This window comes from Chiloscyllium plagiosum, chromosome 39 (genome assembly GCF_004010195.1).
Source record: "Chiloscyllium plagiosum isolate BGI_BamShark_2017 chromosome 39, ASM401019v2, whole genome shotgun sequence".
NCBI lineage: Eukaryota > Metazoa > Chordata > Chondrichthyes > Orectolobiformes > Hemiscylliidae > Chiloscyllium > Chiloscyllium plagiosum.
In genome coordinates, this window is record NC_057748.1 from 4040081 (window position 1) to 4053282 (window position 13202).

At 43.9% G+C, this 13202-nt stretch overlaps 1 protein-coding gene across 3 annotated transcripts in view; it reads left to right on the plus strand.

Annotated features, from left to right (window-relative positions):
* The first annotated feature begins 3433 nt into the window (after positions 1 to 3433).
* The window catches only part of ap2a1 (adaptor related protein complex 2 subunit alpha 1), a 56026-nt gene continuing 46257 nt past the window's right edge, over positions 3434 to 13202 (plus strand). For 2 of the 3 annotated variants that reach the window (XM_043679525.1, XM_043679527.1), the window contains exon 1: positions 3434 to 3668. In XM_043679525.1, the coding sequence (XP_043535460.1) occupies positions 3602 to 3668 (67 nt within the window). In that variant the 5' untranslated portion in view covers positions 3434 to 3601. The remainder of the gene's footprint in view (positions 3669 to 13202) is intronic. The other variant, XM_043679528.1, reaches the window with a different exon arrangement.

Here is a 13202-nt window from a genome sequence, read left to right on the forward strand (position 1 = left end):
CCTCTCCACCCCCCACCTCCACTCCGGCCTATCACCTTCACCTTATCACCCTCACCTTAACCTCCTTCCATCTATCGTATTTCCAATGCCCCTCCCCCAAGTCCCTCCTCCCTACCTTTTATCTTAGCCTGCTTGGCACACCCTCCTCATTCCTGAAGAAGGGCTCATGCCCGAAAAGTCGATTCTCCTCCTCCTTGGATGCTGCCTGACCTGCTGCACTTTTCCAGCAACACATTTTCAGTATGTCTTATTCCAACATGAGACATTTAAAATACATGAGCCGCATGGACAGGGTGAAGGTCATTTTTCTGGGGTGGGGGCATCCAAAACTAGAGGGCATTGGTTTAAGGTGAGAGGGGAAAGATTTAAGAAGGACCCAAGGGTTAAAATTTTCATGCAGAGTGTGGTGCGTGTATGAAATGAGCTGCCAGTGGAAGTGGTGGAGACTGGTACAATTCAGCATTTAAAAGGCATCTGGATGGGTACATGAAAAGGAAGGGTTTAGAGGGATATGGGCCAAATGCTGGCAAATGGGAATGGTCAGATTGGGATTGTCTGGTTGGCGCAGACAAGTTGGACAAAAGAGACTGTTTCCGTGCCGAATCACTCTAGAAGCACAGTGTAAACATATATTTGTCTTTCTTTTAACACAGAGTGGAACTTGCAACTGCTTGAGCTGCAAAAATCAAGAAGGTAGATAACCACCCACTCTCTCAAGGGCAATTTCAGGTGGACATTAAGTGACAGCCACTTTCAGTCCCATGGGAAAATAAAAAGAGAACATTTATTTAAGGGAAAGCCAAACAGAACATAAAGGAGAAAGTATCAGACGTGTACAATGATGTGGCTAGATAAAAAAGGGGTGAATAGTGTGAAACTAAACAGAAGTTGCTGGAGAAACTCAGCAGGCCTGACAGCATCTGTGGAGAGAGAAACAGAATTAACATTTCAAGTCCAGTGCTGAAGCGTCACTGCACTTGAAACATTACCTCTATTTCTTTTCTTTTGACAGATGCTGCCAGACCTGCTGAGTTTCTCCAGCATTTCCTGACATTGTCCCAGATTTTCAGCATCTGCAGTTCTTCATTCTAATACAGGGTGAAACCATTTCAGCTTACAAAAGGATCAAAAAACCAGAGGACGCAGATTCAAAGTAACGGGCCACAAAGAAGCATAAATGGTAAGAGGAAAAGCTTTTTCGGAGTGATTACGGTCAGGAATTCACTACCTGACAATGTGGTAGAGGCAAGTTCAATCAAGCATTCAGAAGAGATTAAACAGTTATCTGAAAAGGAGCATTATGCAAAGTTATGGGTTGATGGGAGGAGAATGGCACTAGATGAGATGCTCATTCAGAAAGCTGATGCAGCCACAATGGCAGAATGGCACTATAACAATTCAAAGTCTGTTTTGGTGCTGTAAATGCAACATTTTTTAATTCAAAAATCAATCTCAGACATTTTATGATCGACCTCTGGTGCAGATCATAATCAGGCATTCTGGCCCAGAGGTGGGGATACTATCACTGCACAGCAGGAGCACGTTAAATATATAAGAACAGTAGGCCATTCAGCCCTTTGACCCTGTTCCACCATTCAATGAGACCATGGCTGACATATCTCTTTGCCCCTTTTACCTTAAATACCTTTGCTTAACAAGAAAATATCTATCTCAGACATAAAATTAACAACTAATCTCGCATCAACTGCCATTTGTGGAACAGAGTTCCAAATCTTGATCATCCTTTGTGTGTAGACGTACTTCCACACTTCTCTCCTGAGCAGTCTAGCCCTAATTCTCTATGCCTCCTAGTTCTAGAATCCCCAATCAGTGGAAATAGTTTATTTTCATCCACCCTATCTTTTACCTTTTGAAAAACTTAAAAGACTTAGAGCACTCCTTAACCTTCTAAATGAAATAGGCCTAATTTGTATAATATATCCTCATAACCTAACCACTGAAGCCCTATAGGCTCTTGTGGTAGAGTAGAGGCTTTTGCCCGAAACGTCGATTTTGCTGCTCGTTGGATGCTGCCTGAATTGCTGTGCTCTTCCAGCACCACTGATCCAGAATCTTGTGGTAGAGTCCCTACCTCTAGAGCAGGAAGTTCAGTTCAAGTCACATCTGCTCCAGAGGTGTAGGCAATTTTAATCAATCTGTCCAGGGATGTTATTATGTTTCTATAACATGTGGGGACTCCTGGGTCTGAGATAGGGATATTACCATTGCACAAGAGCTTTGTTCCTGAGGTGTATAGTAACATCTGTGAAAAGGTTGACTTAAAAATAATTTCCTGACATCCAGGTATCAGTCTTCTGAAACAAGGAAGGTTCTGAGGAAGGGGCACAGGAATCCTAAATGTCAACTCCTATTTCTCTCCACAGATGCTGCCAGACCTGCTGAGCTTTCCCAATAACTTATTTTTTATTTGTTTCCGAACCAATGTTATGCTACCTCTAAAGCCAATATATCCTTCCTAAAGGTGTGGTACCCAGAAACATCATGAGAATTAATAATGCAAGGAGACTCTTTTTGGCAGCTCGTATTCTTTATTGCAGTAATGAAGTATTGAGATTGGGTGCATTGATTAATTACAAACAAAACTGACTAATTTAATTGATAACCTCTTCCTTCAATTGTAGTTTTGCCAAAGGATTATTGAGCAATGTGGGCGGGCTCTAGCCTCACGGTATGATTGACAGGTTCCCCTGCCGATCGGAAATGTCACCTTCCTGATTGGCAGAGCCACTAGCAAATCAGCAAAGGGACGGCGCTGCTTCCGGTGCGCCGAACGGGTTTCTCAGCCAATCAGATCGCCCATTTACGCAAGACAACCGGATGAATAATATTATTTGCCGCCGCCCTCCCTGGATGAGAACATGTTTTCGAATCGTTGCTCATCTCAATTAATCGACCGGATCCTACAGGGATCATGGCGCTTCCCCTCCGCCGCCGCCTTGTTCCAGCGATCTTGGTTACCATAGAACCCGCCCACTCCGCTGTCATTGTTCCAGCCAATCGAGAGAGGCATAGCGTAATCGGCAGGCTTTTAATTCAATCGGCATTCAGAATAGGGTCCGCCGCCCCTATAAGGAGGCTGTCCCCAATATCCGCCAATGGAAATAAAAAAGCCACATTGAGCGACGTGCACTTCATCCAATAGACATAACCAATAGTGCAATCAATCCTGATGAACATGCACCATAGCCAATGGAGATGGCGGGGTGGGACGCCAATGCGCCGTGTGGGCGGCGGCTGGGTGAACCCCACCCACATATGATGGATGGGACTCCGACTAATAAGAAACGGGGTCTCCGACGATTGACGTTACCTTGACCAATTATAGGTGGCGGGATGCCTGATGGGCCGGTGTATGGGCCAGTAGGCGCCGGTGGTAGTGTTCGCCCCGCCTTGCGCCTCCCACCCCCGGGGAGGACCCGCCCAGTTCCGGCCTGCTGATTCCAGGCGCCCAGTGACAGGAGGACCGAGGCCTGCTGCTGCTTACAACTGCTGGGGCCTTTTCATTGTAAACGATCGCGCTCCCCCTTCGCCCGTTTCTCCCGCTCTCGGCGGTGGCGGTGGTTCGTGTCAAGGCGTGAAGATGCCGGCGGTGTCCAAAGGCGATGGGATGAGGGGGTTGGCGGTGTTTATCTCGGACATTAGGAACTGTAAGTGGTTGCAGATGGGCTTTGGGAGGTGGGTGGAGGAGGAGGAGGAGGAGGAGAGGCAAAGACCATTTATAATTCATCTGCTTTCTTCCCCCCCACCCCTTTGATTTGGGGAAAATAAAACATAATCCCTAATTAACAAATTAATTAAACAAAATATCCCCTTGATAAATAATATATATATATCTCCAATTTTATTATTTTTGTTTGGAGGTAATGGTGGTTTGGGTGGGGGTCTTTGAAAAGGGGATCCCCCCCCTTGCAGAATGCTGTCATCCTGTGCTGTTTCCAGAAAGTTCTTTAAGCTGGGCCAACACCCCCCTTCACCTCCCCCCAATGGGGGTCTTGGTGGTTGAGGTGGCAGGCTGGTTATGGCAGTGAATGTGCCCCCCCCCCCCCGCCTTGGTGTGGTAACCCCTATCTGAAGTTGACTGCAAGGGGATGGTGCTGGGTTAAATTTGTGCACTTGGGTTTGTGGCGGGTGCAGGGTGCATTGGTCACTGGGCGGATCATGTCAATGAGCAGAGCACTTCATTTAAAATGGGATGAGGAAGTTGGGAAATCTCTGGCAAAGGAGCAGGTCCAGTTCTGTGTTCCCTCTGTTTCCATGATTCATTTGCAATGAGCCACAGGGTGTCTAATCTTGCATTTGTTCCTTGTAACCTTTATTCAATCCCATCCCGGGCACTAACTAGGACAGGAAAGGTGAATGCATGTGTCTTTGCAGTATATACTACAAATAACAAGCTATTAATGAAATCTGAGTGACTGGGAGTGTAGTAAAGATGATTTGCTGACTGGAGAGGCTGCTGCTTGGGAGAAACAGTACAAAATGGATGTGACTGATTACTCAGGTTAATGCAGTAAAAGACAAAACCAGTAAGGGTGTTGTTTGGTTCTCAATTGCATTCATTGCAAAATTTCTGGCTAATGCACCAAAATCCACTGCAGTCCAATTTTAGAATTCCAGGTTGCACTGTCTTCTAGTTTCCCAATAGTACTGATTGGTACTGAACCTTGACCACCAACATTACGGTCATGTTTACAGCTCTATTATGTGACCACTGGTAAATGTTAATGACTGCACGCCACCACTTCTGTGCAAATCTTTGTTGAGCCAGGTTTCAGACCTGTGTCAGATTACTTTTGCAGCGGAGTAGATTGCAAAGGGTCAGCAACACGCTGCATTGGTATCCTCATTGCGTGATCAGCTGGACATCAAACAGTCGCTCCTTTCATCCTTTTTTTCTTGCAGTATGGAATAGGCTTTTGCAATATTTTGTAAAATATCCAGGTCAAACATTGATGCTTCAATCCTAAAATAGTCGTGATGTTTGGACATCCCGACACCAAAGCAAAATACAGTAGCGTTCCTGGAGGGAGAAACCATGCTAACGTTTCAGCTTGATGACTGTTCATCATGAATTCTGATGAAAAGTCATCAATCTGAAACATTAACTCTTTCTCTGTACAAATACTTAGTTTTCCTGGCTTTCTTTTTGTTTTGATGAGGTCTGCTTGAAGTTTTCATTTTGCTAAGATGCTAAGTTGAGACCGTTTGAGATTTGCTGGTTTCAATCTGCAGTTAGAAAGATGCAGATATTACAGGAAATGAAGTGACAAAGTATATGTGTTTTACCAGCCAACCGGTATCTGATTGGGAATGTGGGAAATATGAGGAGGTAGGCCATTTGAGCCACCTTCCCATTCATGTTGTCATGGCTGACCTTTCTAAGTTGTTCCTAATTGTCATTGTTGTTATCCAAAATACATGGACTTCTGTTTTGAGTCTGTTAAACTAATGAACAGCCAGAGCTTCATCTTTTATTGAATTCTAAAGATCCAGAAGTTTGAGTAAAGAAATATCTCCTCTTAATCTTAAATGGCTGACCCATTATTATTGAGTTTGGGATGCAGTTTTAAAAAATATCATCGTGTTGTGTCATCACTAGCTAAGTTAGCATTTATCATAGTCAGACAGCGTGAAAACGGACCCTATGGTACAAGTAGTCCACATCAACCAAGTTTCCCAAACTAAACTCATCCCATTTTCCTGCATTTGGCCCATTTCCTTCTAAATCATTCCTAGCCATGTACCTGTCCAAATGTCTTTTAAATGTTGTGACTGTGACTGTATCTGCATCTACCACTTCCTCTGACAGTTCATTCCACATGAGATCTACCCTCTATGAAAGAATTGCCCCTCGGGTCCCTTTCAAATCTTTCTCCTCTCACTAGGTTTTGAACTTGCCCAACTTGTGGAAAAGACCATTGCTTTTCTCCTTCTCTACACCCTTAGTGATTTTACATACCTTTTATGCTCCAGGTGAAAAAAGTCCCAGTCTATTCTTCTAACTCAAACCCCCCCCCCAATCCCTGCAACATCCTGGTAAGTCTTTTCTGCACCTTCTCCAATTTAATAATATTATTCCTGTAGCAGGATGACAGAACTGTATGCGAAGAAGGTGGTGAATGGTTTTCTTGAACCACAGCAATCTTTAGGGTCTTGGACATAAGAGCCTAATTCTAGAAAGAAAATCCTCCCAGCATTTCCACTGTCAGGCCCCTTAACAATTCTATATGTATCAATGTGAGATCTTCAAGAAACTCCAGGAGACATAGGCTTGATCTCTTCTCGTCAACAATCCCTCGTCATGGAAACCAGTCTAGTGAAACTTTGTTTCCGAGGCAAGTGTATTGTCCTCCCTTGGACGAGGGGGACAAAAACGGTGTGTAGTACTCCAGGGGTGGGTCTTCATCAGTTCCATATACAACTGCAGTAAGATTTTTTTCACCTCAATTTTTTTAATCTGTAATAAAGATAGTATATGAGTTGCTTTCCAATTTTGCTTGTCGTACTTTCACATTAAATGTGACTTTTGTGCCATGAGGCTTGGATCCCTCTGAATTTAAATTTTCCCTGTCTCACTATTTCACTTGAGGATCATTCTGTGTTAAGGGGGGATAATGGTAATGTCCATAGGCCCAGGCTAATGTCTGGGGAAATAAAAACTGAAAGGACTGCGGATGTTGTAAATCAGAAACAAAAATGGAAAATGTTGGAAAAGCTCAGCAGGTCTGGCAGCATCTATGAAGAGAAATTAGTGTTCATGTTTTAGGTCTGGTGACCCTTCCTCAAAAGTGTGGAAGGATCACTGGACCCCAAACATGAACTTTCTGATTTCTCTTCATAGATGCTGCCAGACCTGCTGAGCTTTTCCAGCAAATTCTGTTAATGTTCTGGGGCCATGAGTTTGTATCCCACCAAGGCATTTCGTGGAATTTAAATTCATTTAAATCTCAAATCGAGAGCTAATTTCAGTGTTGGTGACTGGGAAACTATCATTCTTGTAAAATTCCATCTGGTTCACTTTAGTTAGAGGTCATGGTATTAGGCTAACAGGCGGTAGATTTAAAACACACAAGAATGAATTACCTCTCTCAAAGGATTGTGAATCGATGGGATTTACCACCTTCCATGTGTGGTGAATGCCAGGACACTGGATAAATTTACACACTTTTAATTAGCAGTGCATTGAAGGGTTATGGTGGCTGGGCAGGAAAGTGTGGTTGAGGCTGAGATAAGGTCAGCCATGCTCATATGGAATGGTGAAGTGAGCTTGAAGAGCTGAATACCTTACTGTTTCTCCTAGTTATCATGTCAATGTCCTCTGAGGGAAGGAAATCAGTCCACCTTGTCTGGTCATGCTGATGTGACTGTCTCAAGACTGCCACCAACGTGGTTAACTTTTGACCACCCTCTCAAATCGTTGAACAAGCTCCTCAGTTCAAGGGCAGTTGGGGATGGGCAATGAATTCTGGACTTACCAGTAATGCCCACATCCCATTAAAGAAAAAAAACATAAAATGGAATCCTAAACAGGTAGTATGGTCAACATTAGATAGCTTTGTATTTGAGCAAGGTGATCCTACGTGGGATCTGTATGTGCGAATTGTTAGGGCAAGGGTCACTAATTAGTGATTAGAACTTGAAGCCTAACAATACAGCCTCTATCAGCTGTATTGACACAAGCCTGGTGATCAATTGTGGTAGCAAATAACTTTGTCTCTCCCATCTTGGATCAGTAGCGTTGAGTCCTGCTGCACCTTCCCATGCTATCTGAGTTTAGCTAATATGCCACAGAATAAGAGTTTAATTTGTGAATTTCTGGACTAAATGGTGCCTCTATTATTAAAAAATATTGAGACACAGACTCTAGCTTTCTCCTCTCCTTTTCCCTGTCCCACGGTGAAAAATGTTGAACTCGCTTTTGGCTGTTCCACCAGAAACAGCGAATAGTTTTAAGACTGCTATTCTAGTTGATATTAAGCTTGAGTTGTTTGTGTAGTGGATAAATTTTGGCAGAACTGGGTCTTTAGGTCTAGAGGACTAAATGGTTAGCTGTTCAAGAGAAGCAATGCAGGCAAAATGAATGAAATGGCCCCTTCTCAAGTGGACAGTTCTAGTTTCCTTAATCTCGCTTCACTTTCTGAAAGATAACCACAGTGCACAATCCTTGGAATTTGTTGCTGCAGAAGTTTGTGTTGATGAAAATCTTACACACCCTCCAAAAGAGAGGCAGATTTTTTTCATCAACATCAAGAATTAAAAACAACAATGGCGAGCTGTATCCATTGTTGAGACTTTTAGAGTAATTCTGCATCAGTTATTTTGGGGCCTGTTATTAAGCTGGTCGGAGTTTATTTTCTACAGTTGTGAGCTGAGTAGAGTGGCAGCAGCATGAACAACTTGAAACACCACCTGTTTGGTAAATGTTTATGTATAAAAGTAAAGATTTGAATTTCTGTAGCACCTTTTTCTGATGTCAGTGATCACAACTGTTTATAGCTAGCTAGGTAGGTAATGTTGAAGATGTGGCAGCCACAAATTACAATTACATAATGACCAGATTTATTTTTTGTGTGTTACTTCTGGAAGAAATAGTGACCTGTATACTGAGATTGGGGGAGTTGGGGGGGGGGGTGGTGGTGGGGTAGCACATGTCAGTCAGCATCTTGGAGTTCTCATGAAAACTCATCAACCTGAAATGTTAACTCTGTTTTTCTTTGGAGAGTTTGACTGAGCTGAATTGTTTTTAAATTTTGGATTTCCGAATTTGTTTTTGTGCTGAGGGGGGGACTCCTTTTATTTGAAACAGTGCCATGAGAAGCGTTTACCTTCACCAGTGAGGACAAATGAGATTTTAGTTTAATATGCTAAAATATCAGCTGGAAAATTTAGGGAAAAAAAGGCAGTTGAGACATTGAGCTTGCTTTTTTAAATTTTGAACACTTTTGGGAGGAGACGACTCAAGGGTATGAGGTACTCTATGGCTGACACCCCTAAAAGGGAATGGACTGGAATCGTAGGCAGTGTAACCGGTCCTAATTAAAATTTAAGCTTCAAGCTGTGGGCAGGTGTGCATGTAAGTTCTCTTGTTGATCATCTGTACTATTGTACATCCTTCATGTTTAGTGTGCTTAAAGGAATAATTGAATCTGGGAGAGTAGATGCTTCTCGGTCCCCATATTAAAATTGTATTCTGAGTTTGGTTATATGTTTGTTAAATAGATAGTTGATTAAGATTGTAAGGTTGATACATGAAACCGTGGTGTCATGTCTTGCCTGATAGGTATTGTGAGAGGTTTGATCATTTTTGAGTTTTAGAACAGTTGACTAAATTACAAAGCATGCTTGCTTTAAAAAAAGGTTACCTGTAAAAGATCTTTGGAACATATTCCCCACTCTAACATTTTTATCCCTTTCTTACTTGGGGTGTGGACTGCTGTTAGGGTGCAATTCTTTTGCCCCACTGTAAACCCATTTCATGACTGATCCTTGGCCATTCTTGTTGGGAGTAATTAAGCTGGTAAAGAGTCTGTTACTAATAATCATCCCTACCCACACTGCTTTTAGCAGTTCTCCACACAACTTCATTGAGATTCCTGGACAATGTCAGCAAACCGTCCAGCACCTTTGTCACCACCTGAGTTCAGGTCAGTTATTTCAGCCCTGGCCACTAACTTTGTTCCTTGTGACTGGAAAGGCCCCATTTACTGTTTCACAGCATCCCGGTAATTTGAATCATTTGTGTGTTATCACACAAGATGAATTAGGAACATTGTGTTCCTTGTTGCATAGGTAACCAGACGGGTGACAGGTGGAGCTGACACTATTTTTAACTTCTAAATCTTTTAATTTTGAATCTGCAAGCAGTATTAAAATATCACTTTGTGTAGTAAACTAGAACGCTTAATGCAGGACAAGACACTAAAATAATGGACTGGGAGTAGGCAGAATGGCCCTTGGTTCTGCTCAATGAGATAATGGCTGATCTCACTCCACATTCCCACCCTACTCCATATCCCTTGGTTGCTTAATATCCCAAGAATTTATCTCTGACCTGAATGTACTGGATGACTAAGCATCCATGGTCCGTTGGGGTGGAGAATTCCAAAGATCCATAACTGAGTGAAGACATTTCTCCTCATCATGAGGTTAGTTCCATGCTCTCCAGCTGGAGAAGGGAATAGCCTCTCAGCATCTATCCAATCAAACATCTGAATCTTAAATGTTTGAAGGAGACTGCAGTGTAGTGTTGAATGAGTGGAATATCAAGCTGAAGATGAAGCTCCAGCCTTCATAAATTGCTTGCACGTATGAGGGAACACAAGATGTTCCTTGTGATAAGATGCTACATAAATGCAAGTCATTCCTTTTTGTCGTTTTTTTTGTTATGAGTCAATGGAATTCCTTTGTTAAACATGCTCTTATCCAGATTGGATGCTGGCGCCTGTTTGGTGCAGATTATTTTAACTCTTGTATGCAAGCGGCACAGCTGTTGACATGATCTCTACACTTTCCCTTGTTCCTCCTAAACAGTTTAAAACACCAATCAGCACAGCCTTCCTTTTCCCTGTGTGCACTCTGGTGTTGAAATTTTCACTCATTGTGCCAAGTTCCTGTGCTTGCACACTTAGGACTTTGAAACTGCAATACCTTATCTCCCTTGCTTTTTCCTTCCTCTTGTTATCTACAGGCTTTTAAATAAATACATGGTCCAAAGTGCTTCACGTGCATGGCTTCCAGTTACATCCTCCTGAATAGGCAAATAGGACCTCAGTTTAACATCTCTTCCAAAAAACACCATCTGTGACATCACTGCAGTACTGAGGAACTGCTGTAAAGTGTTGGCCTAAATAGTCTCCCAATATCATAGAGCAGGCAAATAATTTAGGGTTGGTTTTAAAATCTGCACACTGTCACTTAGTCACAACTTACTAATTTATTAAGTCCCTTTTTTTCCCAGTCTTGGCATCTTGCACTCGGAAGTGAGGACTGCAGATGCTGGAGATCAGAGTCGAGAATGGGGTGCTGGAAATGCACGGCAGATCAGGCAGCATCCAAGGAGCAGGAGAATCGATGTTTTGGTTCTCCTGCTCCTCGGATGCTACCTGACCTAGAGAATTGATGTTTCAGGAATTCTGAAACGTTGATTCTCCTACTCCTCAGATGCTGCCTGACCTGCTCTGCATTTCCAGCAACCCACTCTCGACATCTTGCACAAGGGCCTTAGTGTTTCACCTAATTTTCTGAGTTTAACTTTTTTTTGCCAATGTTGTATTCATCAATTGTTTGACATTCTCCCCGTGTCTATGTGGGTTTCCTCCAGGTGCTTCAGTTTTCTCCAGCGGTCCAAAGGTGTGCAGGTTAGGTGGATTGGCCATGGGAAATGGAGGGTTACAGGGCTATGGTGGAGAGGGAGGTGTTGTGGGTCTGTGTGGGATGGTCTTTGGAGGGACGATATGGATTCTGAGCCAAAGGCCTGCTTCAACACTGTAGGGATTCTATAATTCAGTAATGGTTCAATCTGAATGGATTGAGCCTGCTCACTTGCAAATTTAAGGGAAATTAAGAAAATATTTCTTATTGTTAAAGCCAAGCATGCTTAAGACAGGTTTAATGCTATTTAAAGTTTTCTCTATTTTACCCCTTGGCATGCCTCAGCCCATGTAAAAGAAGGGCTACACCCAGAGCATTCGGGAATTATTCTTCCTTTTTCCTCAAAGATCTAACAGTCAATTGTCTTATTTATGTAATGTTGTTTGATGCAAGGCAGCATATGGTCTACAGCCATCGTCATTGGGAATTGGCTAGAGATGGAAATTTAATTTTTCACCTCTGGTCTATTAACCTTCTACAGTTTGCCAATTCTGGCCTTTTGTGTGCCTTTTTTTTTAAAGTTGTGCCTTCAGCTATTATAGGCCCTGAACGTGGAAATTCCCACCCTAAACCCTAATTCCCATCCACCGCCTCCAACCTCATCGTCCCACAACCCCACACCGCCCGTTTCTACCTCCTGCCCAAAATCCACAAACCTGACTGCCCCGGCCGACCCATTATCTCAGACTGCTCCTGCCCCATCTCTGCATACCTCAACACGGTCCTGTCCCCTTTAGTCCAAGAACTCCCCACCTACATTTGGGACATCACCCACGCCCTCCACCTCCCCCATGATTTTCGCTCCCCGGCCCCCAACGCCTTATCTTCACCATGGACATCCAGTCCCTATACACCTCCATCCCCCATCACGAAGGCCTCAAAGCCCTCCGCTGCTTCCTTTCCCACCAACCCAAACAGTACCCTTCCACTGACCCCCTCCTTCGACTGACTGAACTGGTTCTCGCTCTGAACAACTTCTCTTTCCAATCCTCCTACTTCCTCCAAACCAAAGGAGTAGCCATGGGCACCTGCACAGGCCCCAGCTATGCCTGTCTCTTCGGATATGTGGAACAGTCCATCTTCCGCAGCTACACTGGCACCATCCCCCACCTTTTCCTCCGCTACATTGATGACTGTATCGGCGCTACCTTGTGCTCCCACGCGGAGGTTGAACAGTTCATCCACTTTACTAACACCTTCCACCTGACCTCAAGTTTACCTGGACCGTCTCAGACTCCTCCCTCACCTTCTTAGACCTCTCCATTTCTATCTCGGGCGACCGACTCAACACTGACATTTACTATAAACTGACCGACTCCCACAGCTACCTAGACTACACCTCCATCCACCCTGCCCCCTGTAAAAACGCCATCCTATATTCCCAATTCCTTCACCTCCGCCGTATCTGCTCTCAGGAGGACCAATTCCAATACCAAACAACCCAGATGGCCTCCTTCTTCAAAGACCGCAAATTCCCCTCAGACGTGATAGACGATGCTCTCCACTGCATCTCCTCCACTTCCCGCTCCTCCGCCCTTGAACCCTGCCCCTCCAATCGCCACCAGGACAGAACCTCACTGGTCCTCACCTACCACCCCACCAACGTCCAGATACATCGTATTATCCTTCGTCATTTCAGCAACCTCCAAACAGACCCCACCACCAAGGATATATTTCCCTCCCCTCCCCTATCAGCATTCCAGAAAGACCACTCCATCCGCGACTCCCTCATCAGGTCCACACCCCCACCAACCCAACCTCCACTCCTGGCACCTTCCCCTGCAACCGCAAGAAATGCAAAACTTGCGCCC